The following is a 26629-nucleotide window of genomic DNA, read 5'->3' on the forward strand; positions in this document are numbered from 1 at the left end:
AAGCCACACTGAGTGTGTGTAACTGCAGCCTACCAGCCACACTTGGGTTACACTCTGCCTCTCACTAGCCTTGGTTATTCTGCATGGTGACCCCAACACACATGCCAGTCTTAAATTCCACCCCCAGAAATGTATGTCCTGTACAGCCCAGCCCTCTCCTGGACAGTATAAGTTATATATAAAGTCCCTTATCTCTTTAAAAGGAGTTTTCCAGACAATTTAATTAAAACACTGCATTAAAAACAATAAAACAAGTTTATTAACTACAAAGAGAGGTTTTAAGTAAACATAAGTAATTAGGCATAAAAGTCACAATCTTTACAAGAAAAATAAAGACAAAATGCTACTGATGCCTAACTTAACTTTGCTTTGAATCTGACATAGCTTGTTTTCTCGCCACGTGCCTTCAGTAGTCTTACTGCTGACCAAACTTCTTGGGTCATGACCTCTTCTTCTTCCAGAATCTAGCAAATGCTTCCTTTGTTGCTTCAGGTGCTGGGAATGGGTACGGGCATGTTTATCCTTCCTTTTTATTGTTTCGGTCCCCCACTTGAAAAACGTTTCCAGCTGGATACCAGGAGACAAAAGGTGTATGGGGAAGGATGTTCCCTGCTGCTTTTTCCTCACCTGTTGGAGATTCTTTTGTTTCTCTTCCTGCTTGATGTCTGTTTGCTGCTTAAATGCATATTAAGCAAAGCAACCAGGCCTGTCTTAAACAAAGGAATATTTGCCAACTTCTGCTCGGAGCATGTGGTGTTAACACCACACAGTGGAATCTTATAAAATCACATAGACTGTGCCACACATTTTATCAGTACAATATTGATCAGCAAATAATGAATTTCCAAATGATACCTTACTAAACATGCCTTGTACAAAAATTATTAGAGTCATGTGTAGGGTGTGGACACAGGTACATTCTGTCACAGCTTGTCACATATTTTATATATATATGTGTACAATTTGGGTTGCTTTTTCTATTGTTTAAAACCCTCTTATCAGGCTGTAATAGCTCAAGCAGCTAAATAGAATCTTTCCCAAATTGCCAAAAGAATTTGCCTCTGGGTTGAACAAACATGAGACATTCATCCCAAAGGAGTTTAAAAAAAAGAGAGAGAGAGAGTGAGTTAAGCATCTGAAAATAGGAGTTTAAGCGTTCTCAGCCATAACTGCTGTGTTGCTACTTTGGTTCTATAAGGAGGAATTAGTGGGTTTTCTTCTTCCTGCTACTTCCCAGTATTTTTGGGGACAGGGCGCAGCTGTTCACCTGGCTTCTGGTGTTCAGTACAGCATTTTGTTGCTGGATGAGACTCCTTGGCCATGTAAAGTTGTCTTATTCTTCTCTTCTTGTGCCATAGATGATCCGATTATGTGGCTATACTGGTGTATCACTGGCATCTGTGTTTTACTGGTGGGCTCAGTCATAGCTGGTGCTATTTACATGACCCGAAGACAAGTAGGTAAGAACGATGTCAGCTGGGGAGTGAGACTCAGAGGCATGTTTGTGCCGCTCCCTCGTTTCTCTTCATTGACTTCCCTGAATCCTTGGGGGTGCTCTGCCATCAGGGAACTGCCAATACAAACTTTTCCTTCAGCCCACTCTAAGCTGTTTGCTTTCTGGTCTTTGAAGGGCACAATCTAAAAACATAATTTAAATTTCTTCAGATTTGACCATGTATTTTTTTTCTCTTTCAGGCCGCCAGCACAGGAAATACAGCAGCCATGGTAAGAGATACTTTCTATGCTGTAGGAGAGTCCCTTCATGCTGCACATTCTAGGAACCTGCCTTAACTGCCCTTTGGAGTCCATACTAGGATTAATTTGCTATTGAAGTTTATTGATACCAAAATATTGCTCTGCAACTTTAAAGCTGTTTTCTTTAACCAAAAGGGACTTATGGGACACTAGCAGCCTTGGACAGAGAACAACCCAGGTGTGAAGCTTTTGCCTTCCCCCAAGGGGCTGCTGCTTTATCTAATGAAATCCTTTGGAAACTATGGATCTGCACATGAGATGAGAATAGACTGTGACTACATTTGTCCATCTGTGTGTCCTAGAGCTAAGCTTGATTGCTTGGGGACCTGTCAGAACAGGGAGTTCAGCTTTCGCTTGCGGGCTTGAGGAGGGCTTTTAGAGTTGCTTGGCTTTTTCACTGGAATAAAATGGTGACTGAGAGCGCGCTCTTTCTTTTTTTGCTTGTGGTAGAACATCAGGAGAGGGAAGAGGGGCCATGTCAAAAGGCTATGTCTCTGGCTTTGTGGAGGTTGGGTCTTACTATGTTTTATTTATCCATGTGGTGTGTCCTTGGTCAGTTAATTGCTTCTGGATTACCCAGATACTGCTTCAGCAAATGTTATTGGAATGAATAATTGTATTTTTTTTTTTAACCTTTTTTCAGAGCTGTTACCTCCACAGCTGACTCCACCATCCCTGAGGCCCCGGAAGGTTTGGATTGTGTACTCTGCTGACCACCCACTCTATGTGGATGTGGTACTGAAGTTTGCCCAGTTCTTGATCACAGTCTGTGGTACTGAGGTAGTCCTGGATCTGCTGGAAAAGCGTCCGATTTCAGAGATCGGTGTCTTACCCTGGCTTACTCGACAGAAAAAGGAAATGGAGGAGCTATCTTCAAAGATTATCATTTTGTGTTCTCGGGGCACCCGGGCCAAATGGCAGGCTATGCTTGGGAAGGAGGGAACAGCTGTCTCTCTCAAGCAAGATCAGTGGCAGCCTACTGGAGACATGTTCACTCCGGCCTTGAATTTGATCCTGCCAGACTTCAAGAAGCCAGCTTGTTTTGGCATGTATATAGTCTGCTATTTTGAGGGCATAAGTGAGGATAAGGATATTCCTGACCCATTCAATGTCACATCCAAGTACCAGCTGATGGACAGATTTGAGGACATTTACTTTCTGATCCAGGATATGGAGAAGTTTGAACCAGGGCGGATCCATCGAATCCAGGAGATCACTGCTGAAAACTACGCTGAAAACTCCAATGGCTGGAAGTTGAAGGAGGCAGTACAGACATTCCAGGAATGGCAGGCAATGCACCCTGATTGGTTTGAGAGAGAGAACACGTGCTCAGAAGATGAGTCGTCTCTGGACAAGGAAATACTAGAAGAATTCATGCCAGGTAATGAACAGGTAATTAAAAAACAGCAGCTGCATTTTCAAGAGCCTGATCCCAATGGTGGTTGTGCAGTTAGCCTCCATGTGAATGAAGAGGAGGGTAGAAATTTTAAACTGCAGCTTCAGCTTAATCCACAGTGGAATCCAACTTTCCAGACCCTGATGATTCCCGTGGATGAGGCACCTCCAGTTCAGATGGTGGAGCCAATTTCTATTACAGGAGGTAAAAATGCAGCTAGTCATCAGGTGCTGACCAACACAGACTGGATGGAAGGAATCCCTCTGCTGGAGACTAGTGTCCCAATGAGGAACAGCATCATCCCTCATGATGATTTTGATGTCCCATCATCAGACAACCAGAGATCTGCAGAGCACCTCCCAAATGAAATGAGGCAGGAGCTGGAGGGGTTAATGTACTCTCTTTACCAGCAAAGTGTCATTCCTTCTGAGTCATCTCTCCATCAAGAAGATGCTGAAGAGCAGCAGCAACAGGTGGCTTTCAATAACCCATGCAAAGATCAGAGACAGTCAGTGCAATCAGACCAGGGCTACATCTCCAGATGTTCCCCTTTGCCTCCTGATGATCTGGTGGAGGAAGAGGAAGAGGAAGACCAAGAACAGGAAAACAAGATGCCTTCTCAGTATCTCCCTCCAGAGGTCTTGGACAGTCTAAAGAGCCTCCAACAGAAGCTGCTTTTCCAGGAAATTCAGCAGAAATCTGTCTGGGAGCACATGGGTGGGATGATGGACACAGGTCATTGTGCAGCGGACTCATAGACTCTCTGTCCAGGACCATCCCATTTCAGAAATAGGGCTGGAGGATGGTAGTGTATAATTTCAGCACTCTTCTTCAAGCAGTCTCCTCATCCTTGTGAAACAAGGGTCCTATGTTCTAATCAGTAGGAAATCTCTAACTGATGCATATCACCCGAAGGCAGACTTGCCGAGTGAATACAGTATGGTCCACCTACCTATACCTCTTAGAGCACAACTGTTACCTCCCAATCTATCTCTGAGTGGAGGAAAATGACAGCAGTGTTAGTCCCCTGCATGTGCTGTGGAGGAATTGGTACTAAATATGTTACTCCACAAGAAATCTGTGTGTGGAATCTGCTGTGAACTAATTACAGCCAAATTATTGTGGTCCATCAGGTTGCATCTCTCAGGATGCCTGTCACGCCATCATTCCACCTTACTGTAGAGGACTAAAGTCATGATTATGGAGGAGAGGATAAAGACACTGATTCTGATGTCAGAGTTTATTAGCTAAGCTTTATTGTAAATGCTCTAGTAAGTAATTTATACCTCAGATCCCAACCAGTGATGACTACGGCCCTACCAAATTCACTGTCCATTATGGTGAATTTCATGGCCACAGGATTTGAAGACTGGTAAATTATACATTTTCAGATGTTTAAACCTGAAATTTCACAGTGTTGTAACCGTGGGGGTCCCAACCCAAAGCGATTTGTGTGCGTTGGTGGGGAGGGATGTGCAAACCTGTTGTAGGGGAGGTCTTGGGATTGTCACCCTCACTTCTGTGCTGCCTTCAGAGCTGGACTGTCCCTCCCCTACCCACCAGAGCTAGGAGCCCCCTTTGCTGGCGTGCTCCTAGAAACAAGGGGACATCAGATTTCACGGGGAAGGGCTTATTTCACAGTCCATGTGGTGGTTTTCATGGCCATTAAATTGATAGGCCCAGTGATGACAGATCCCAGTAGACCCACTTGTGATAGTAACTGGGTGTTGGGATTTTCTAATGCATTGCACATGTTGGCATTGCTATACTTGCCTGGCCGTTAAGCAGCGTAGCAGGATGCTGAGCAATAATTGGGATGAACATTAAGTGGGTAGTTTTGTCTCGTTGGTACTTTCCCCTCAACCCTTGATGAGTGGAAGACACTTGAAAAGCAGCAATACCAAAGATGTAAGCTTGGTGGTCAGAAAATGGGATAAGAGCTTGCAGTGTAATTACAGCAGGAAAAAGAATGTGCTTTGGGGCTGCATATGGTCTTCACATAATAGATCAGGGAGGAAATGTGTGTTTTCTGTTCCACTGATAGTTCTAACCACAATATAGTATTCATTTCTGGGCATCTCAATATCAGGAAGATTTCAAATTGGAAATATGGTGAGAAAAGCAGTAAACACAATTAAGGGTCTGAAAGACTAGAAGACAAAAATAGTAGTAAACAGGGCTGTCAATCACATTTAATGGCTGTGATTAACTGAAAACAAAATGAACATGTTAAGCCTGTAGCAGGGGAGCTGACAAACTCTCAGCCTGCAGCTCCATGGGCAGCAGGGGAGGGATTAAAGGAACCCCAGAGTGCAGCTCCCCAGGCATTGGGGGAGGGGTTGAAAAAGGCCCAGCCCACAGTTTCCCAGGTAGCAGGAGGGCTGGAGCCCTGTGCCCTGAGGGAGCATGGGCAGCAGGTTGCATAGGCTGGGGGAGGCTCTGCCTCCCCAAACAGCCAGGTGTGGCCCCACCCCCTGCTTACCACCACTCCCCGCGTGCTGCTTCAGTCCTCCAGCCCCCTGTGCTCTGGCTGGGGCCGCCTGCCTTCCTGTGCTCTGGGATAGGGGGTGCTGCGGCCGCCTGCGCTCTGGGATTGGTGGGGTCAGGGGGCTGCACACTACCCGCTTTCCCAGCACACTGCCACCCCACCCGCTCTGCTGGTGCTCTTTTTGGGGCTGGGGTGGAGGGGGACTAGCCTGAGGTGGGACTGGGATAGTGGCCACGGTGGGAGGGGCTCAGCTCCAGTGGAGCAGGAGGGGGGGCCTCAGGCAGAAGGGGTTGGGCTGAGGGCTAGCCTCCCCAAATCGGCAGTTCACGTGCTGCCCATGCAAGGGAGGCTGAAGCACCGAGCGGGGCAGAAACCCAGAGCCCCCAGCCCTGATCCTATATTTGAAAATATAGAAAACCCCCAAGAATATTTATATAAATGGTATTCTAATATTGTTTAATAGTGTGATTTAAACTGCAATTAACTTTTTTAATCACTTGACAGCCCTAGTAGTAAGCATAGCTTGAACATATGTTGCCTAAGGGTGGGGAATATAACCAACAAGTGTGGGATGCTGGAGTGAAACCAATGTAAGATGATCCCTGGAGATGTATTAACGTAAATTTGAACAAAGGAGGTTCAAGCTAAACACTGAAAAACATTTCCTAGTAGTGGAGACTGTGGAATTGTCTCCCACAAGTAGTGCTGGAAACTTCATCAGTTGAGAGATTTCAAAACTGGTTTTAACAAACTAGGAGAACGCTCTGTAGTGAACAATCCAGCATTGTCCCTTGTGGGATGGGCTAGATAGAAAAGTAAACTTATTTAAAGCTGGAGATTACCTCATGCACTGTGGCAGCTTGTTGAACTCAGCCAATCAGGGAATGGCTTTGGGGAGTAAAAGCCCCCAATCCAAAGTGCCTTTTTTCCTCTCCCATGTTAGGATCATACTGCTGCCTTTCCACCTTGCTAATTGCACGTATCGGACAAGATGTAATCTTATTTCTTGTATTTACATAAAGCATTTGTGCATTCCTGAGATGGCTAACTGATTTTCTTCAGCCTATGCTGATTTCATCTGAACAACTTCAACCATTTTGTTTTTATATGATTTATACATTGGCTTTTCAAATGAAAGTTTTGAGTAGCTATTACTCCACATTTCCACTTCTGCCTATGCAACCAATACAATGATATATTTTTATAACTGATTGTATCTTGTTTTTTCTAATTTTCTTTTTTAATTAAAGGAATAATATACTTTCAGAAGATGCTCACACTGAAATGATTAAAGGATCTAGAATGTCCTCCTTCATTTGATCTTCACCTATGCAGGACACTTCCCTCTAGAACTCAAAACAACGCACTGAAGTATGAAATTGAGCCAGTCATGAAATGCCAAAATGTTCAGGAAAAGGGGTGCCACCTGGGATGAGGAAGAGGGAGGGAGATCCCTCATTGAAAGTTGTCTTCCTCACAAAAATACTTGCCTGCAGGAGTCAAAATTTGTCTGTGGAATTTGGTTGGCTGAATGTAGGACCATCAGCAACCAGAACTGTCCATCTACCTGTACAGCCACAAAGCAGCAAACAGAAAAGTTCCTGCAAATAAGAATGCTCAGGACCAGATGCTATCTTCATTTTATGTTTTGTATAGGACCAAACATGTGGGTTGGGACTAAACAAATAGCACTGAGCTCAACATGCTCTACGATCATTTATCCCTGTGACCACTGAGGGGGAAATAAATGTTACTGCTGTTAGAGATGGGGAAAGTAAGGCCACGTCTATACGACGCGCCATATTGGCGCGTTACAATCGATTGCTCGGGGATCGATATATCGTGTCTCATCTAGACGCGATATATCGATCCCTGAGTGCGCTTACATCGATTCCAGAACTCCACCAAAACCAACGGAGTTCCGGAATCGACATGGTGAGCCGCGCACATCGATCCCGCGCGGTGAAGACGGGTGAGTAGATCGATTTTAGATAATCGATTTCAGCTACGCTATTCTCGTAGCTGAAATTGCGTATCTAAAATCGATTTTCGTGCGTCGTGTAGACCTGGCGTAAGGTGCCAGAGGTGCCTTTTTGTAATGCTTTTGCTTTGTTGTAAGCCATGAAGACTTCACAATTACCTGTACGATTTTTGTTTGTTTTGGTAAGTCCTTTTCAAGTAATATCTTAAACTGTGCTGAGCTCAGAGTAGAAGTGCTGCCTGAAATGTGTTCTTGATTTGCTTATATCCTTCTCAAGTAGTTATCCTTTTAGGTTGAAATTCCTCATTGGTTCTGAGTGAGGAAGTGAATGTTGAAGAAAATCCATTCTCGCTTTTAAGTAATCAAACGGGGAGGGCAAATAGTTTTGAGTGAACATTTTAATGTAAACTAGTTGGCATTTAGTTTGTGAACCTGCCCTGCAATACCCAAATCAACGCACTGATGATAAACAAGGGAAAGACACACACTTGGTCACAAATATCTAATTTTATTTTAAGAACAATCTCCTTTATTAAAAAATACAAACTCAGATTGATGCTAGTGGGGATGCTAAGCCTCCTTGTGCCACAGGCTGTATCTTTTCTTTAACTTCATTTTCCCCTCCCTTGGGTGATCACCTCTTACTGTTTGATAGCCTCTTAAGTGAAGTCCCTGGACAGAACAACTCCCCTAACCAGCTGAATTCCAGAGCAGGGATAATTTGCACACTAGTGTATGTCAGAGTGGATGCTTAGAGGCCTTTATCTTCATATGGCAGATCATGGTTTAGCAAAATTACTCACTTAAGCCAATAATTAGAGTAGAATGGGTAGATGTGGGTGGAGAAAAGGGCCTGCATGGAAGGTGGGTGGGGACATAATTTTCAAAGTGTGAATATACTCACTCATTCAGCAGAACAGGGTGGGAGGTTTAAAGAGAGGGGAGTTGCAGAAAGCTATGGCAGGCTTATAAATAGAAAAGAAATTTAAGAGCTTTAATATTTAGGTATTGTTTTGTAAGTGGTAATACAGCTGCCAATTTTGCCTTCAAGGTGCTTCCGTCAAGTCAGATATAGTAACAAAGCTGCATGTTAACCAAACTGCTGCTAATTAGGTTGGTGGTAGGAGGAGGTCAGGACACAATGGCAGGTACTAGGAACAACTCCATATACTAAAGAGAATAAAACTTCTACAGAGCAATTTATAGCAAAATATATATATTCTGGACCTCTTCGGTATGCTCAACTCTACTGTGAATCAGAGAACAAATGTAAACTTAAGAGTAATGCACTGCTTATAAAATCTTGTCCTGTTGATAGTGGATTTAAAAAAACTTGCCATCTGAATAGTTAAATGTCCAATATGCCATTTTCACACCAGTGTCTGTTAGGTGGGGGGAGGCACTTGCTGTTGAAACAGCAGTTCCATTGCAGTTGATAGCTATGGTGAAGTAGTATCAAAGTCAGAGTTATACTAACAATTCTGCTGTGACTTCTGCTGTCTAAGCTGTATGAATATGTGCTAGTGACTCAGCGGGGCCAAAATCTTCATGTTTTGTATGTGAGTTTAGCATGAGTAAGAACAGCAAGATTTAGTTCTGGCTAAGGCAGCTTTTCTCTCAATCTCTTTTTGGTAAATTAGTCTACTCTACAACTTGGCTGTTTGACTACACGGAGCAGAGTACTCTTAGTTTAGGGAACTGATTCATTACTGTTGGAATGGTACCTTGGTTTGTTCTGTGAGTATATTAGTTTTCTGTTTAATATTGACTGTTTTCTTGGGGGAATCCCTATGTGTATGCAGGCACACTTGCCAATTCTTCCTTTTGGCTAGGAAGCTAGCATCCCCTTGACATATCTCAGCTCACAGAGGAAGAGTTCACAGTACTTAGTTTTACAATCACAGTCACTCACAGCACCAAGATTGTCCAGACAAATAAAAAGTTACTGAAGAGAAGGCCACGGGCCAGAATTAACACAATTGCCCTTAACAAGCATTGTGTTCAGGGCTCAGATAAAAATAAAGCACTCGTGGGGAAGTTAAGCCTAATTCTTCCCAAGCTAATCATCCCATTACCTGTAGCTCTAACAGATACACTTTAGACCTGCCCTTCCTGAGCCAGAGATGGGGGCTGCCACAGTGCTAGGGACAGAGGAGCCTAATGGCAATTATACAGTTCCATCCATGGGCAGCAGAGGGGAAACCTCTCAGCCTGTAAACATTTTGTAATAACAGTGTCTTAGAGAGTAGGACATCTACCCTGCTCTGAGAGCAGGGAGGTAGTGGCAGCAGTTCTGGTTCTAGTGCCATGACTTCCACTGAAGCCCAAGGGTTGAAGGGAGGAATGTACATGTATGGGGAAAGTCCCAAGTGTGGTGTATAAGTCTAGCACAGGCTTTGGATAGTGATTGGTTGCACTTTGTTCCCTCTTCTAACTGGACAGGATGGGATTATAACCCTCCATGGATGTAATCCTATCAAAGAGCTGTGAAGAGGAAAAGTTACCCTTCACACCCTGGCTGGTCGTACTTCAGTTCTACTGGTTCCAGATGCAGCTACAGATGGTTAACAGGTCATGCCCTAAACTGCGCCAAACTGATTCATGGAACTTAAAAATTAAGGATAGCTGCATTTCAACAAGACCAAGTGCTTTACAATTGACTTCTCTACCCTCAACCCATGCACATGGAGAACAGTGTTGGGATAGGGTAGGTTGCACCAAAGTGCGTGAGATACACCCTGGGACGCTTTCACAGGGGGCTCATTGTAGCACTTCACTTTCTGTGTCTGGACATTAAATGAGGTTCAGCATCTAACCCACTCCAAGCAGCACCAAGATTCTCCTGCTGGGGTAGAGGGGAACAGTTCACAGGCTGCATCCTCAGCTCTAGGGGTAGAGTGTCCATGTACCTACAGCCAGTCTTCCCAGTCTGTCAAATCTCAATGGAGGGTGCCTTACTGTCCACATAAGAAATAAACACTAATCCTTAAAACATGCATATCCATAGAAAAACAAGACCCTCAACACACAGATGCTGCTGCTTGAACAAGCAGGTGACCCTGTTCTCACCGAAAATAAACATTTCAGTCTGGAGGGGCTGTAGGCCCTGCGCCATGTCCATTTCAGACTCATTTGTGTCTTTAGCACATAAAGTCAGCATAAGTTGCAACAAAATTCAAGCACAGAGGCAGACATTTTCAACAAGGGGGAAGGGTGGCTCCCCGGATGGCTCCCCTTTAAATTTGCTGGTCACCACCCTATTCTGAGAAACTCCCCCAACTGGGGGTTCAAAGTCTCTTCCTCGTTTCACCTCAGTGGGTGGAAAACAGAGATGGTACCTTTGCAGCATACAAGCTTAAAAGCAAACCTTTTTGTGATCATATATATGCAAGGAGATAGCATCACCACCTAGTCTCTGCTAATGTCTCTCTCATCATGCTCAGCAGGAGCTGTCAAAAAAGTCCACTGGTCTCCATTGCTTAGGTGCTGAGGAATAATGAAGAAACAATGAAACCCATGATGCAAGCGTGATACGGCATACAAGAGGAAATAGACACCACAAAAGGTGCAGAGGCCTGCAAGGACAGGCATACTTTCCTGGGAAAAGCTGCATTATTCCCTAGGGATAGTATGATCTCTGGGTAGACTCCACTGATGGATTTGTTCAGGGAAATGGGAAAGAGAATTGAGGTGAAAAACTGTGTCCCTCACCTGCTCTTAATTGCTATGTCAGTGATGTGAGGACCCTGAGCAGCAGGCAGAGCAGTTCTGCCAGGGAGATGAATAACTTCCCCTAGTGTAATGGCAGTATTGCTCGGTGACTTTCAGCTGCATGGGGAACAGCTTTGCCTGTCAGGAGCAAAGGACTGGTACAGAGAATCTGACCAGAGTGGTAGGTAGATAAGGCAGGGGATGGTTGGGGAACCTCCCTCTACCCTGTGATCTCTGGGAGGTGGGTAGCCCCCTCTTTATTCCCCAGTCCCCATAGGCAGTAGCGTTAGGAGGCCTCTCAAAGACAGGAGAAGAGTAAAGAGAACCTGACCAGCTCCCAAAGCTGGGGAGGACACAGAGGTGTGTGGATCTCCCCTGTCTGTGCAAGGAGGTTGAGTTCATGAGGGTGGCCAGGGGGAAGATTTAGCTGGGTAATTTCCCTCTCCCCTCAGTTCTGGAAAGTCGAGCTCACAAGATTAGGAAAGGGGGAGAGTTCAGGGGGCAAGGATAGGTATGGGGGTAACTTCCTTTCCTCTCAGAACTATGTGACCAGCCCATAATACTGGTACAGAGCAAGGAGGTTGGTAACAAGTGCAGAGGTCAGTGCTGATTATGTAGAGGAGAGGGCCTGGGGTATGAAGGGCAAGGGATGGAGTTAAGGTGTGGTAAAATTAAGCCCTCTATCCATCCCCACCGCTTAAGGTTAGGTGTTACTAGGTGGCAAACTGGGGCTGGAGGGGGCAGGTGACTAGAGGAGTGGGCTGGGGGCGGGGGCAGGGTTCCTGGGTGGGGATAGTGCAGGGGGCAGGGATCCTGGTTGCAGGTAAGTAGGAGACAGCGGAGGGGGCAGGGTTCCTGACCGGGGAGGAGAGAGAGGTGGGTGGGGGCAGGGGTCGGACGGCCTCCCGCCCCCGCTCAGTTCTGGGCGCTGACCGCCAGGGTGTTGACGTAGCCGTGGGGCCCCATGTCGTTCTCGGAGATGCAGTGGCTGAGCTGGGCGGTGCTGGGCCCCGGGCCAGGCGCCGAGCTGTACTTGGCGCCCCCGGCGGCGGGGCGGAGCAGGCAGCAGGTCTCCATGGCCTCGAGGCCGCGGCAGGCCAGGAATAAGAGGTTCTTGAGCATGAAGACGGAGAGCGGCTGCTGGTAACGCAGCAGCAGGAGGCAGCGCAGGGCGAGCAGCGGCGCGTCCAGCAGCCCGGCGGGCAGCAGCAGGTGCAGGGCCAGGCGGGCGGCGCCGGGCGGCCGGGCGGCGCTGAGCTCGTAGAGCCAGAGCACGGGCGAGGCCAGGCAGAGGAAGTAGACGGCGATGAGCAGGTAGCGCAGCGGGCCGGGCAGCGGGGCCGGGCGGCCGGGCTGCAGCACCAGCTCCAGCAGAGTGAAGCTGTCCAGCAGGTCTAGGCAGGTGGCCAGGAAGGCGGCAGCTGCGCGGTGCTGGGGCGGGGGCTGGGGCGGCAGCAGCAGCTGGCCTGCGCCGTCCGGGCCGATGGCCCGCAGCAGGCAGTAGAGCAGCGGGGCGGAGAGCGCCAGGGTGACGCGGAAGCCGGTGGTGCCCAGCGGCAGGCGCAGCTCGATCAGCTCCAGTCCTTGCTAGTTTCTGTCTTGTGTGTTAACCGTATCTGACTCGTATATCTCGCAGTCTTTATAGCCTGCTCCCAAGTATCCGCTAGATAATGAGAGTTCGTGCACCGCCGCTTTCCACTTGATATTTTTATTAGTCGATCTCTAGCAGACTGTATGCGTCCGTAGGGTTTAGTTGGCAAAGTCCATCCATATACATCGGCGATACAATTATCTCGCCTCAATGCAGAGTCTCAGCGCCTTGACGTGTCTCGCGCACGTATGCTTAGTAGATATACAACACAACTGTCCTGAGGTTCTTTTCACTCAGTTTTTGTACTCTATAGTCTTTATCTTAGTCGATAACTGCGCCTCGCACTGATTCAAGGAATATAGACCACTTTATGAAATTAGATTTCATTAGTTTAAAATACTAGAATATATTACCACGTACAGGGCAGGTGAATAAGATCCATCGTCCAGACAGCACTATCGACTTCCTCATTTCACTAGCTCGTGTCCCTTGTACTGTCATTCTTGCAAGGTCTCACTTTGTGGGACTTTTACTCACCTCTGGAGGATCCGAGAATTTATTTAATACTGATCTTTAAAACAGTGATCCACATATGACCAATGTATAAGGCAACTCATGAGAGAGGTGTGCTCTCAAAGCATGAGGTGGCCCCTAGGTCACCTCATGAGGAAATTCCTTGTCTTCTGAGGGATGAGGGCCCTTTCTAGCAATGTCGCAGGATGTGAGTAGCCGACAAGGCAAGGTGGAAAAATAGCTAGTCACTGTCTGCGTACTGGAGTGGGCGAAAGCCATATCTTCTGTCTGTATGGTTCGCATCTCTCATGAGGCGTGACTCGTAGTCCCTCTGATCAAATTTGTGCAATAGATTTATTGGGAATAACTGGGATGTGTGAGAGGCTTCTATATCGCAGTGCTCGTTCTCTTGAAGTGTCTTTGACTGCTAGCAAGTGTGTTTATATATGACCAATATAGTCATGATTGCAGATAGTCGTTTAAATCTGCTATTGTGTTGCGGAAGTGAAGTTTTCTCCTACAGGTTTTTTTTTTTTTTGAGTATATTTTTGCCATTCCCCTTAATTAAATCTGGTGTGTCCATTTATTCTTTTACATAGGACTGTCCAATTTGGCTTGATGTTACATAGAGGGGGCATTGCTGGCACATGATGGCGTATATTACATTGTGTGGACGGTGCTTAAGTGAATGAACCCGGTGATTGTTCGTAGCTGATTCTGGTTTAGTCCTGTATGGGGCTGGTGTAGATCTATATGGACGAATTGGCACCGAGGTTTCTGCGTGGATTGGTTCCTGAGTTAGAGTTGCTATGGTTGCTTCCTCAGCTCTCGTTCCTCACGGCCGCTTCTCTACCCATGCTTCATTGAACATCTTATTAGTCATGTAGACCAATGTTGAACGCGAGACACTGAGGGTCATTTAATAAGTGTGTGTTGTATGGATCTAGGATGGATTAATCAGTGCACTTTCCACCTCGAACCTATCGAACTCGTGGCAGCTAAATCGATTATATTTACTCAATGCGCGCGCCGACTTCCTAGAGAATACCACATTCGTACCCAGTGGATGGTTCCACGTGATCTCACAACCAACCATTTACTATGTAGTAATACACTCGTATGACCTTAGCATATGTTACTCTCAATTATCCTTTCTGGTCTCCGCATGCTTTTCCATCTCTACATGCGAGACCCTTCACATCTTCTCCTTTGTCTCTCTTGCTTCTCACCTCCCAGCATGAGGATTACCAAACTACATCTGTTGTCTCTCTGTTTGCTTCAGGGAGACTGTACTCGCGTACCGTAGATCGCAATACTAATAACAAGTATTACTTCACACAGAAGACTTAATGCTCTTAGATACTATCCATATCATTGTGCATGAGGAAATATATAAGCAACATCATCATTCTGTAGTCCTGTCCCTTTATCGCAGTAGGCCACGAGCAGCTCATTTCTCTATTCACGGCTAAGATGCAAAATGACCAACGCAAAGACTCACCACATACTAGACTCTCCAGGCATTTAGGTGTCTACCCTTCCGTACCTTATCGCTTACATACTACCAACGCCTCTATAAGGGATTAAAATGACCCTCTTTGAACTTTTCTCCCATCACTGCTAGCTTATTGGTTATACACTGGTCATTACGCAGTATGAAGACTTAGAAGCCTTCCAACAGCCAGTTCCAAATCATTCACATTTGAGGGATAGGCCAGGGAGGATCCCAAATGACAATTCTCAGGTTGGTCTGACACAGTGTTGGTGTGTAGTGTGCCACTATAAATCTGGGAATTCTGCAGCCAGAAGACAAGGAATTTTCCTCATTAGGCCTTGGGGCATCTCATGCCTTGAGGCATCCTCCATGATGCTCTTTATTGGTACATATCAAGGATGGATATATAGCGCACTGTTTTAAAGATCAGTATGTAATAATAGTCAAAGTGAGTCCTCAGGGTGAAGTTAATTCCCACAAAGTTGAGGACCTTTAAGAATGACAGAGAAGGGAACAGCTGGGAATAGATGTGATGTATGGGCCAATACTGAGGTCTTTATTTTAGTTTTTACTAAAAATTATTCATTTCAATTTCTTTTGAAGTCAGTTGTGAGTTTGCTTAAATAATGATATAAGAAAAAACTGGAGTGAAGACCTCAGGATGTGTTGATTCAAGCGCTACTGAAGCTCAAAGGCCTACTGAAGCAAATTAATGACTGGAGGATGGCATGGACTGCACCCTCAGCCAACGTTTGCAGATGACACTAAACTTTGGGAAAGTGGTAGATACACTGGAGAGTAAGGGATAAGATACAGAGGATCACGCAGACGCGCAGAACGCTCCGCACAGCACACGGCCACCAGCCCGGCACGCGCCCGGGCCGCCGTGCGGGGGGTGCAGCAGCAGCGGGTGCAGCGGCGGGGGGTGACCCTGCGTGGGGCGCTCCCGGCGCCGGGCCCGGCTGTTGCGGCAGAAGAAGATGCCCCAGCCGGTCGCCAGCACCAGGTCGGTGGCGATCCAGCTGCACCAATAGAGGTCGGTGACGGCGATCAGGTAAAGGTCCAGCAGCGCGCCCTGCCCCAGCAGCAGCACCAGGGACAGCGCCTTGTAGCCCCAGCGGGACCCGCCGGAGCCCCCGCCTGGCCACAGCAGCCCTCCAGCAGTGGCCGCCGCTGCCCCCCCGGCCGGGCCCGCGCCCCCGTACAACTCCCCGGCCGTCATGCTGCAGCCCGAGCTGCTGCTGCTGCTGCTGGAGACCGGGGAGGAGGCGGCGGGGGCCGGCGCGGCCGGGGCCGGCACCAGGGGTTTGCTGATGCTCTCCTCCTCCTCGCCCCCGCTGCTGCTGCTGCGGGCCCGGGCCGAGTCCGAGCTGGAGCCTGACACGCGCCGGCTGCGGCCGCCCAGGAACAGGGGCTGCAGGTCGACGGCGGGGTGAGCGGGCGGCGGCGGCGGCGGCTGGAAGGAGCCGGAGGAGGAGGAGGAGCCCGAGCGCTGGTTGGAGACAGCTCGGTGCATTGTCCTCCCCGGCCCCAGAGCGAGGGGCCCGGGCCCCGGCCGCGCCCAGCCCCGGCCGGCGGCACCGAGGGTTGGGGCCAGGGGCTGGAGGGGGCCAGCGAGCGCGGAGACCCGCCTGGATCCGCCGCAATCCCGAAGCGGCTCCACGGGCGAGAGGCGGGCTCCGGAGAAGGCAGCGGAGGCTCCACGCGCGAGAGAGGCGGGGAACTGCGAGGGGGCCCGCGGGGGGCGGGGAGAGGCGGAACGAGGAGACTCCCCGAGTGAGTGGCGGGAAGGCTGAGGCGAGGCTGAGCCTTCTCCGGCAGCTCGGGTGGGTGGGTGCGTGGGCTGGAGCGGGGAGCGGCTGTGCAGCGGGAGGCAGGGCCTGGGGGCCCCGGAGCAGGAGCGTGGGCTGAGCCCAGGGTCAGTGCCTCAGCCTCCGGGAGAGGAACCCCCACCTGGCTGGGCTGGGAGCACAAAGGCTGCAGATTGCTGCCTTGGTCTGTAATGAACACCAGGCTCAATCCTCAGTTAGCAAATGCCTCCTCCCCCGACAGCATACACGTGGCACTGCCAGTAGGTATCACACATCGCCGGCCTGCGATCCCATAGCCACATGACAATAGACAGACAGCAGACGTAAGAGCGCCACAGGGTTATTATTGAGCTGGTGCAGCCAGGTTGACCGCATGACCACTGCCAGCTTATGACTGGGCACTAGCCCCTCCTGACCTCAGTCTGATCTTCAGCACTCAACATGCAGGGGCAGTGTCTCCAAGGCAGGCAACTGACCAAAAAAGGGCCAGCCAGTGGTGGCCAAGCATGACTTCAAGCCTTTTGAGGCCAGTTCTCAATGCTACAGCCCTATTACTGATAAAAGAGAGTCAAACCTCTTATACCCAGTCGTCACTGCTGGCAATGCTTATGGCATACTGCTCGCCTCCTGCTATATTTTTTAAGCAACGGCCATGTTTCAGATCCATATAAGAGGGTCAGAAGTACACAAGCTTGATAAATCCATGCTTTTGTATATCATTTCACCTTCTTTTGGTGCCAGACCCTATGCAGGGCCTTCCTGGCTGAGGCTGCTAAACCTGTTCTCCTTAAGATGGAGCCAAGGTTTTGTCACTAACCATAACTATTCTTGGCAGCAGTGATTTCCCTATACCCCTCCCCGGGAGGGGAGGGGTGTACACCCGCCCCTGAATTTCCCCAACACCCCCCCCCCAAGTTTTGTGAGCTAGTTACATACCAATTTAGTGACTGTTTGGAAATCTGAATTTAAACTGAAACATTAATATACACCTTAAAAGCTTATAGAGTGTATAATAAAATGTGTATCTGAAAAAGTATAATAGATTTTAAAAGTATGAACATAGACTAGCTTCCTTGCTTCCTTATACAGCTGTTGTTTTTTTATGATGTCAGTGCATTCATTTCGGTGATGTTGGCCAACCTAATAATTTCAAATGATGATTTGTAAGCAAAGTCTAAATGAGCTCTCCCTGACAGCTAGTGATGAGCTGGGGCTGCCGGGAAAGGCTTCAGGGCCAGATTATATTTACATTCACACCTAATCTACCTAGGTATCCAGCAAACAGATCTGTGTTGTCCAAGAGATAGATTTTGGCTGGGGTTGGGTTACAAACCACTTGAATGTGGGGGGAATGAGGGATGCAATGTTGTTCTTATTGTATGAGTAAAGGGCAGTAGAACTGTACTTAACCTGTGATGATTTGAAGGCATCGAGAGAGGGTGGGGTCCTGTCCCTCTTCACAGTTTAAAGACAGAGCTGATTAGGCTCCATAAAAAAATCTTTTGTTCTGTTAAGTGACCACTGCAGCTGAAATCACTGACAATCAAGTCTAAGTGCTTAGTTCTGTTGTGGGGATAGTGTTCCTGTGGGTACAGTGTTTTTGTGTAAGGCCTTGGCTACAGTGGCGCTTTACAGCATTGCAACTTTCTTGCTCGGGTGTGAAAGAAACACCCTCCTGAGCGCTGCAAGATACAGTGCTGTAAAGCGCCAGTGTGAACAGTGCCGCAGCACTGGGAGCGCGGCTCCCAGTGCTGCAAGCTAAACCCCATCAGGATGTGGAGTAAGTGTAGCACTGGGAGAGCTCTCTCCCAGCGCTGGCGCTGCGACCACACTTGCACTTCAAAGTGCTGCCGTGGCAGCGCTTTGAAGTTTCAAGTGTAGCCATACCCTAAGAGACAGCCCAGACGGCACTAGCAGCGAGCGAGGTTCCCACACTGAGACCTCAGCTGAAATCACTGAGAGCTGGTGGAACCTCAAGAGACCAACTCGCAGAGGTCACAGTGGCAGGTAGCAGCCGAAGGTGACTGCGCAGGGCCATAGGCAACAGAGTGGTGGAGTGAATGGTGGCACAATGAACACTGGCTCAAGCAACAGTGAGCAGCTGGAGAAACACAAAGCTGCCTTCATTGTCCCCCACCTGCAGGTTTACTCACTGAAGTCACCTCTTGAACTCTGATCTCCGCTGACAAGGACAACACGTGAGTGGAAGTTGCGTCAGGAAAGTGAGGTGGGTCTCTGCAAATGAAACATTGTTTGTTGGACTATGTTATATTTATCATTTGCTCCAGGCATCGCTAGATTTGTTGACTGGTGAATGGAAACGTGTAAATAAATGTTTCCTAGTAGCCAAATTTTTTTAAATGCATTATTTCCAAGGTTGTTTTTCTACTTGTTTTATCTTGGATCATTATGTGGGGAGTTTTCCTTACTAAACCATTTTTATTATTATTAATTTTGTACATAAGAGATGGTTCATACTGGGCAGACCAAGTGTGTCTCCGAATAAGGTTGTATGGGATACCGTATCGGTGATGCTCGTCTCTCCTGGGCCTTGTGCGTTCGTGTCTCCGATGGTTCTTCATCTGTGTCCGTTGCTGTGGTCTTGAATTTTGTGGTTTGTATCCTGTGCTTCCAACAAAAGTCATAAGCCATGTGTTTCAGAGGATGACAGAGTCATAAACCAGCATCTGATATCCATCTCCACTGTGTAGAAATTTTTGCGCTATGCGTCACTTCTGAGCCAACAGCGAGGGATCATCAGATCAATGTATTGCCTCCCTCGACCTTCTGGCTGATACCACGATTAACCTGTCTCAGGAACTTTAGTCGTATTTCTTTTTAAGTCTCTGTTAATAGCCTTTGGTCTTCACAGCATCCCTGCAGAAGAGTTCGCACTGGAGTTTAATTTATATTGGGAAGAAGTAGCTTACCTTTTGTTTTTAAAAACTTGCGCTATTCATTTCATTGTGTGACTGCTGTTCTTTGTTATTGAAGTATTTAAATAATAAATTCCTCATTACTTCTTGCATACAGTCAAGATTTTAGACCTCTTACTCACTATCCCTCTAGTCATCTCTTTTCTTAGGCTGAACACATTCTCAGTCATCTTTAATCTCTCCTCTGTTTCATCCCCTATTATTTTAGTTGCTCCATTCGTCCTTTTCCAATTCCAATTAATATATGTTTTAGGCATGGTATGATCAATACAGCTGCACACTATTCAACCGCCTGTGTCTCCGTCCATTGGATTACTATAAGATCAATATTGATGTTCTGTCTTCCATTATCTATCCTCCTTTCAATATATGATCCAATCGTGTTTCTTGTGGACTGCTGCTTGCATTGAGCTATTTTTCAGAGACTATCCATAATTGACTCCATAGATCTTTCATGAGTGTTAACACTAATTCAGATCCATCATTTTTGTATGTATATTAGATGTGCATTTTCTCCATTGTGCATTCTACTTTCATTCTCATCAACATTTGTATAATTTACAATAACTCCATGTTTGAGCCCAGTCACCCATTTTATTGATCCCTGTAATTCTTGCCAGTCTGCCTTGGACTTTAACTATCTTTGAAATAGTTTTGTATCAATCATACAAATTTGCCACCTCACTTCTTCTTCACCCATTTTTCCAGATCATTATGAATAATGTGAACAGAATTAGTCCAGACCACCCTCAGGGATACCTACTATTATTCTTCATCTCTTTCTACAACTTGGATAATTTATTCCTACCCTTTGTTTCCCATCTTTTAACCAGTTACTGATCCATGAGAAGGCTTTCCTCTTACTCCATGATGGCTTACTTTTCAAAAGTCAATTTAAATTAAATACTTTTTTTTTTAAATGTATATTTTTTTAGAAATCTAGACCTGTTATGTGTTTGGTGTAACTTGCATTATTCTTATGTTAAATTTGCGTAATCCTAACAAAACATTTACTTTATTCATATCTCTTTTATTTATGTCATTGGTCCTGACAGCCCCCCTATAAATGCAAATACCCCCTCTAATGTCAATTCCTGGGGAAACCACTGCTTGGCAGCATTGTTTTCAAACAACCTCGGTATAATGTTAGCACCACTGTCTAATGTATTAGATCTTTGTCTTCAGATTAGGGTAAATTTACCCACCTGAGCATGAATTTTCTCAGATTGACACCCTGACTTTTGTTTCGCTGACAGGCTTGATGATGATGCTTCAGAAGTCTACTGGGTCCTATTGAAAAGCAAGAGCTTTTGACCCAATAAATCTCTATTGCTTTTAATGTTGCTAGCTATTATACTTTGAACCGTGAGACCTGTGTTTTAGTTCTACCAGTTGCATGGGTTGTGAATTCAGCTGTCACTCTGAAAATCTCAGGCACCAGTCCTCACCCACTTTGCAATAGTCTAGTTTATGGACAAGTTGCTCCATATACCATTAGTGTTGCTTGCGGTAATTGTGTTGTCTTGATGGCTGCACCAAAGGCAGCTGGATGTTCTCAGAAATGCACTAGGGTGTGCTATGAGTACCATGTGTTGGGTACATTCATTTAGCTACCCTGAAGGTGTTGCCTCCAGTGCATGGATCATTTTTGCCTTTTGATTGGAGTTTTGTTTCACAAAGCTTTTGGGACTTGTGGTCTGCTATTGGTCAGAGCGTCATCTGTCCCATACACCTGGTTACTATGAGGAACACTCCAACTACCATGCTGGGGGTAAGGGGACAGGAAGACTAAAAGGATGGTACTAATAAGAGACCTAGTGAAAACCCTTGTGCCAGAGGCTGTTGGCCAGGGACTCAGATCTTTTTATTACTCAGTTCAGCCGGGGTACTGTGTACATAGAGAAATTCCCCTACTCCAGTGGGACAAAGCCCCTGCTTACATGTGGGAAAAACAGAAATGGCATTCTCAATCTCAAAAAGCAAAATACAGCTGTGGTCAAATCCTTGAGCACTGCGGGTGCAATACAATGAGCTGTTTCCCTGGTGATCCAGTGTATCACAAAATTCCTGGTGCAGCACATGGAGGTGGTAGCAGTTCTTTAAGAGCAAGCAACAGTAGCTATTAAGCACATAGACTAAATTTTAAATAACCTCCATGCCTAGCTCCTCCATTTTCAGCAACTTTAAAAATAATGGCTAGGGTGTCTGATTAAAACTGATACCAAACCCAACTGAAGCCAACAGCTGCAAGCAGGTTTTAATAAAATAGATATTGCAACTGCCTAAAAATTACTATGTTCAGGCTTCACAATTATTTGGGAAGTAGGAAGCAGAGGGCCCCCAAAGCCCTCCCCCTCTCCCCTATCCCTCTTCAGTGGGAGGACCTGGCTTTGGCAAGGGGCAATTGTTTTTGGCATAATTCAAGAGGAAACAAACCAGCTGTTTTACTTCTGGGAAATGAGACAAAACATGCCAAAAGTAAAGACCAGGTGCTAAAATCCTAATTATGTCTCTCAAGCACTGTCAAAAATTGGGTGCTTGAGGGAAAAATGGAAGAGGCTACACTGAATTCTAAGAGTTTGAATTAGAGGAATCACATTAAGCCACATTTAAAATGCAGCAAGCGTGGGATGGGAACACTGAACAGTGATTCTGTGATGCACATTTGATCAGCTAACTGCAGTGTCAGATGTGCAGGCTGGAAGTCTATAGCCTTAGGTAGAACATTTTCACCAGGCCAGTAACAAAATACAGAGACATTTCAATTTATTTATTTCAAACACTGAAAATATGTCACTAAAGTGTTCATTCTGTACTGTAAATTCATGGGTACAGTCATTTTGCTATAGACCAGTGGTTCCCAAATGGGGGTTCACGAAATGTTACAGGGAGTTCTCAGGAAAAAGTTCCCTAATAGCGGACAGAGCTGTCCCTATGGAACCCCGGGCAGCACGGGGCCAGCAGCCTGGAGCCCCTGGACTTCCCAGAGCTAAGCAGATCAAAGCAAGCATATCTATCACGCTGAGGAGATTTAAACTTCAAGACTCCTTATAAGAATTGGAAAGGGAGATGGATATTTTTTGCTATTTTTAAAATTAAATAGGCAGCTAGTATTGTTTTTAAAATTATTATGAAGGACAAGTTTAACCTTTGTTGTAACGTGCATTGTTTGCCTGGACTGCTCAAGACCTGAATGCTTGCATAGGAAGAACTCTTTGAGTTGGCTTCTTAAATACCTTCATGCTGTTTCACAGCTGATACTCCTTGATAAACCACAAGAGCCTTGTGTAACCTTGAATAACAGGCTTATTCAAAGTGATACAAGCTACAAAAGTGAGATCTTGGTAGAGTGTTGCCATTTTCATAATGTAATAAAAATACTGTAATGATAAATCATAATTAATAATAGTGTGTAATAAGCGTCTCATTAAAAATAAATTTTACATTTCCAAGATCACTGCTTTTATAATTTATACTCAGGTAAAGGAGACAATCCCTGGAAATATTCATTTTTAGGAGGAGGTTCGTGAGACTTGACATTTTAGTGAAAGGGGTTCACAGGTTGTTAAAGTTTGGGAACCACCGCACTACAGTATCCCTGCTAGAAAATTTTTTCATAGCATACAAAAAATTGACAGAAACAAAGAATATTACACCAATGAAATGCCCTTCCCTGCCAATAAAGGAAACTTGGCAGGAAAGTTAGGAGCATCATAGGCCAAATTAATTTCTGCGGTAGCTCCAGTGACTTCGGTGGGGTTTACACCAGTGGTGAATGTGGCCCATTGATTGAAAATTGCTACAAGGATGTATTGTTCAGGCCAAGTGTGTCAGGTCATGCTCAGAAGTTTTTTGGACAAACAGAACAAAATACAGAAAAAGAGATGTCTCTTTAAAAAAAAAAACACAGCAACCCCTAAGACGACAGAAGCCGCTAAACTAGCCCTGACTGCCACTGCAAACATTCATAAAACGCTCGCTGTATTAACAGTTTTATTTCCCCAAACAACTTGCCTTACCTTAGACAAATACACTAGTTCAAAGGAGTAGCTCTGGAATCAGATTGGTTTTAATATTAAAGATAAATTCACATCTAAAATAGATATAAGTACACTATTACAGAACATACAGTAGAGTAGATGTGGGCAAACTATGGCCTGCAGGCCACATCTGGCCCATGGGACCGTCCTGCCCGGCCCCTGAGCTCTCGGCCATGGAGCCTAGTACCCCAGCCCCTCCCCGCTGTCCCCCCTCCCGGGCCGCCGCGCAGCCCACGCTCTGGCCTGCTGCTCCCGCTGGGCAGCGTGTGACGCGCAGCTGCCTCTGGCCAGGTGTCACGGCTGCAAGCTCCTGCTGCTGGTAAGGGAGTGGGGGAGGTTGGGTAAGGGAGCAGGGGGTCCTGAGGGGCAGTCAGGGGATGGGAAATGGAGAGTTGGGCGGGGGAGTCCCAGGGACCTGTCAGGGGACAGGGATGTGGATGGGGTCGGGAGGGCAGTCAGGGGACAGGGAGTGGAGAGGACTGGATAAGAGGGTGGGATCCTGGGGGCAGTTGGTGGTCCCGGGAGGGGGTGGTCAGAGGACAAGGCGCAGAGGACGGTTGGATAGGGGGTAGGAGTCCCAGGAGGGGGCAGTCAGGGGATAAGGAGCAGGGGGGGGAGTCGGATGGGTTGGGAGTTCTGAGGGGGGCAGTCGGGGGGTGGGAAGTGGGAGAGGCAGATGTGGGAGAGGGGCCAGGCTGTTTGGGGAGGCACAGCCTTCCCTACCTGGCCCACCATACAGTTGCATAACTCCGATGTGGCCCTCGGGCCAAAAAGTTTGCCCACCCCTGCGGTAGAGTCTGAAGAAGCTATCTCTGGACTAGGGAAGAAAGGGATACACTCCAGCATTGGGCTAGAAGGAGGGACTCCCTGAGTCTCTGCTCACAGAGTCTAGTCTGGTGCCACTGGTGGAGTCATCTCCCTCTCCAGAGATTTCTCTCTCTCGCTCTCTCTGTCACCCAACCCCCATTTCTACTGGATGAAATTCAAGCTCCTCCCCATATACAAGGTCCTCGGTAGTTTTGCCCCTTTTCCTGCTCTGTTTTTCTCTTTTCATACTTCTTGCCTTATTGCTCCCTTTGAGCCTCATCCAAAGTCCACGGACGTCAGTGGAAGATGCAGATGCGCCGCAGCTGTCTGGATGAGCCCCTTAGAATGTAGCTGTTCAGGGCAAGAAGCGGCGCTAAGTGCTTGGACAGTGCTCTGTAAAAAGCACTTCTGTATCAATTATTGAAGGCCCATATCTATTGCTGGTCAAACCACCTATAAAGAGGCAAATTCACTCCAAAACAGAAGGAGTTGAAGTGTGACAAGAATCTGTGGGGGGTTGAGGGTGTACTCAGTCACGCAGGTGGGAGTACACGATACACAGAGTACAAGAAGCACTGGCAATGATACCAAGGCCACAGTCCCACAGAATATTAACATGGCTTGTTACTCACTCCCAACTGTTAAATGGTTAAGCTGTACCTCACCTGCAGCTAATTTCTATAGACCAGTGTTTTTCAACCTTTTTGAGATCAGGGACAGGCTTGCTGCCTTCCTAATCTGTGTCAGGGAGATCTCAGGGACTAGCACCATTGAGAAATACTGCTTTAACCAGAAGACAAAGGGATTTCACTTCACTCCAACACTAAGGTACAGCCATTAAAGGACTTCTCTTCTGCTTTCCTCTCCCCTCCCCAGCCAGATACACACAAACATGCTGCAAAATAGAACATTCTACCAAAAAGGTTAGGCCCTTAAGACGACCATCATTTGTCCCCCAAGGTCACTCAGTGCATGGCCACAGGCTGCTCTAAGTAGTGCACTTGTTTTGGATGGGTGGGGCAAAATAGTTTTTTTGCACCACTCTTTAATGCCTCACCACTTTTGGCTCATGCAAACAGACAGACTGCAGAATGCACTGGGTGTGCCCTTACTTGGCTAGAACCTGGATTTGAGAGCAGGTAGACGTGCTGGAAGGTTCCCCTCCCTACTCCTCTACCCCTTCCCAAAGAAAAATGGTTTCAAAATCCAAATTAAAAGCCTTTGAGTGAAAAGTTATGGGTCAAAATACAGCACTGCCTCAGCAGCATGGTCTTCAAGTAATAGAACCATGTGATTACCTCACTACCAATGACAGGGGCTGCTGAAGGCCACCCTACACTCATAGTCACAACAGGTTAGAGGATCACACTGTTATAGCTATTGAGACATCTAAAGATGCAACAGGTACCAGGGCACTTTTGAAAAGCCCACTGAACACCTGCCTCCACCTTTAGGTGCCTAAATACCTTTAAAAATCTGGCCCAGACTGACAAGTGGAAGGAGTGTCCAATAGTTATCAGTCAACAGCTGTTTTGTGACCCACCTCTATGTAAGGCTACTGCCCAGTGGAAAGCTGCCCACAGCCAGCAAGACCCATCATAATCAGCACCCTTACTGGCTGGCTATGCTGGGAGACCACAGACTGAATTATCATAGAGGATGAGCTCCCCTTCCACTGTGAGAGGTCACCCATCTAGGTAAGGGTTGGGTACACAAGCAGAGACGATGGGGCTGCTCTACAGCTAAACAGAACATGTGCCCTTGTGATGGCAGGCTGGCACGCATAGTAAAGGTCACTTAGCACAGAGTGGCTCATGAACTTAGATACAATTCCTATGGCTGGACGGCCTTCTTCAGTGATGTATTCAGTCTAAAATCCTCCACATAAGCAACAGGTCTGTAAATGGCGTCATTTGGCGCAACACATATTAGCAAGACTTCTTTGCACTTCCACAAAGCAAGAAACTCAGAGCAAAGCCTCTGTTCTTACCCCCACCCTGACTGTTCCCAGTGACACTTGACCCCCGACTAAGACCTGTGGGGCGAACAAGCCCAGGCAGCTCCAGGGCGGCTAAGGAAGGAATACCTTCGCATTGTAATTGTCA

At 46.8% G+C, this 26629-nt stretch overlaps 2 protein-coding genes across 3 annotated transcripts in view; one reads left to right on the forward strand and one right to left on the reverse strand.

Annotated features, from left to right (window-relative positions):
- IL17RA (interleukin 17 receptor A) overlaps positions 1 to 6905 on the forward strand; it is a 45198-nt gene extending 38293 nt beyond the window's left edge. For both annotated transcript variants that reach the window (XM_075069552.1, XM_075069559.1), the window contains 3 exons: positions 1359 to 1460; positions 1696 to 1725; positions 2399 to 6905. In XM_075069552.1, coding sequence (XP_074925653.1) covers positions 1359 to 1460; positions 1696 to 1725; positions 2399 to 3909 — 1643 coding nt within the window. In that variant the 3' untranslated portion in view covers positions 3910 to 6905. The remainder of the gene's footprint in view (positions 1 to 1358; positions 1461 to 1695; positions 1726 to 2398) is intronic.
- Positions 6906 to 12246: 5341 nt separating this feature from the next.
- Positions 12247 to 16446, reverse strand: TMEM121B (transmembrane protein 121B). The gene is made up of 2 exons (XM_075061317.1): positions 15784 to 16446; positions 12247 to 12918 (listed from the first exon to the last, which is right to left on the reverse strand). The coding sequence occupies exons 1-2, from the start codon at positions 16444 to 16446 to the stop codon at positions 12247 to 12249; spliced, it is 1335 nt and encodes a 444-aa protein (XP_074917418.1).
- Between the last annotated feature and the right edge of the window lie 10183 nt (positions 16447 to 26629).

This window comes from Chelonoidis abingdonii, chromosome 1 (genome assembly GCF_003597395.2).
Source record: "Chelonoidis abingdonii isolate Lonesome George chromosome 1, CheloAbing_2.0, whole genome shotgun sequence".
Taxonomy (NCBI): domain Eukaryota; kingdom Metazoa; phylum Chordata; order Testudines; family Testudinidae; genus Chelonoidis; species Chelonoidis abingdonii.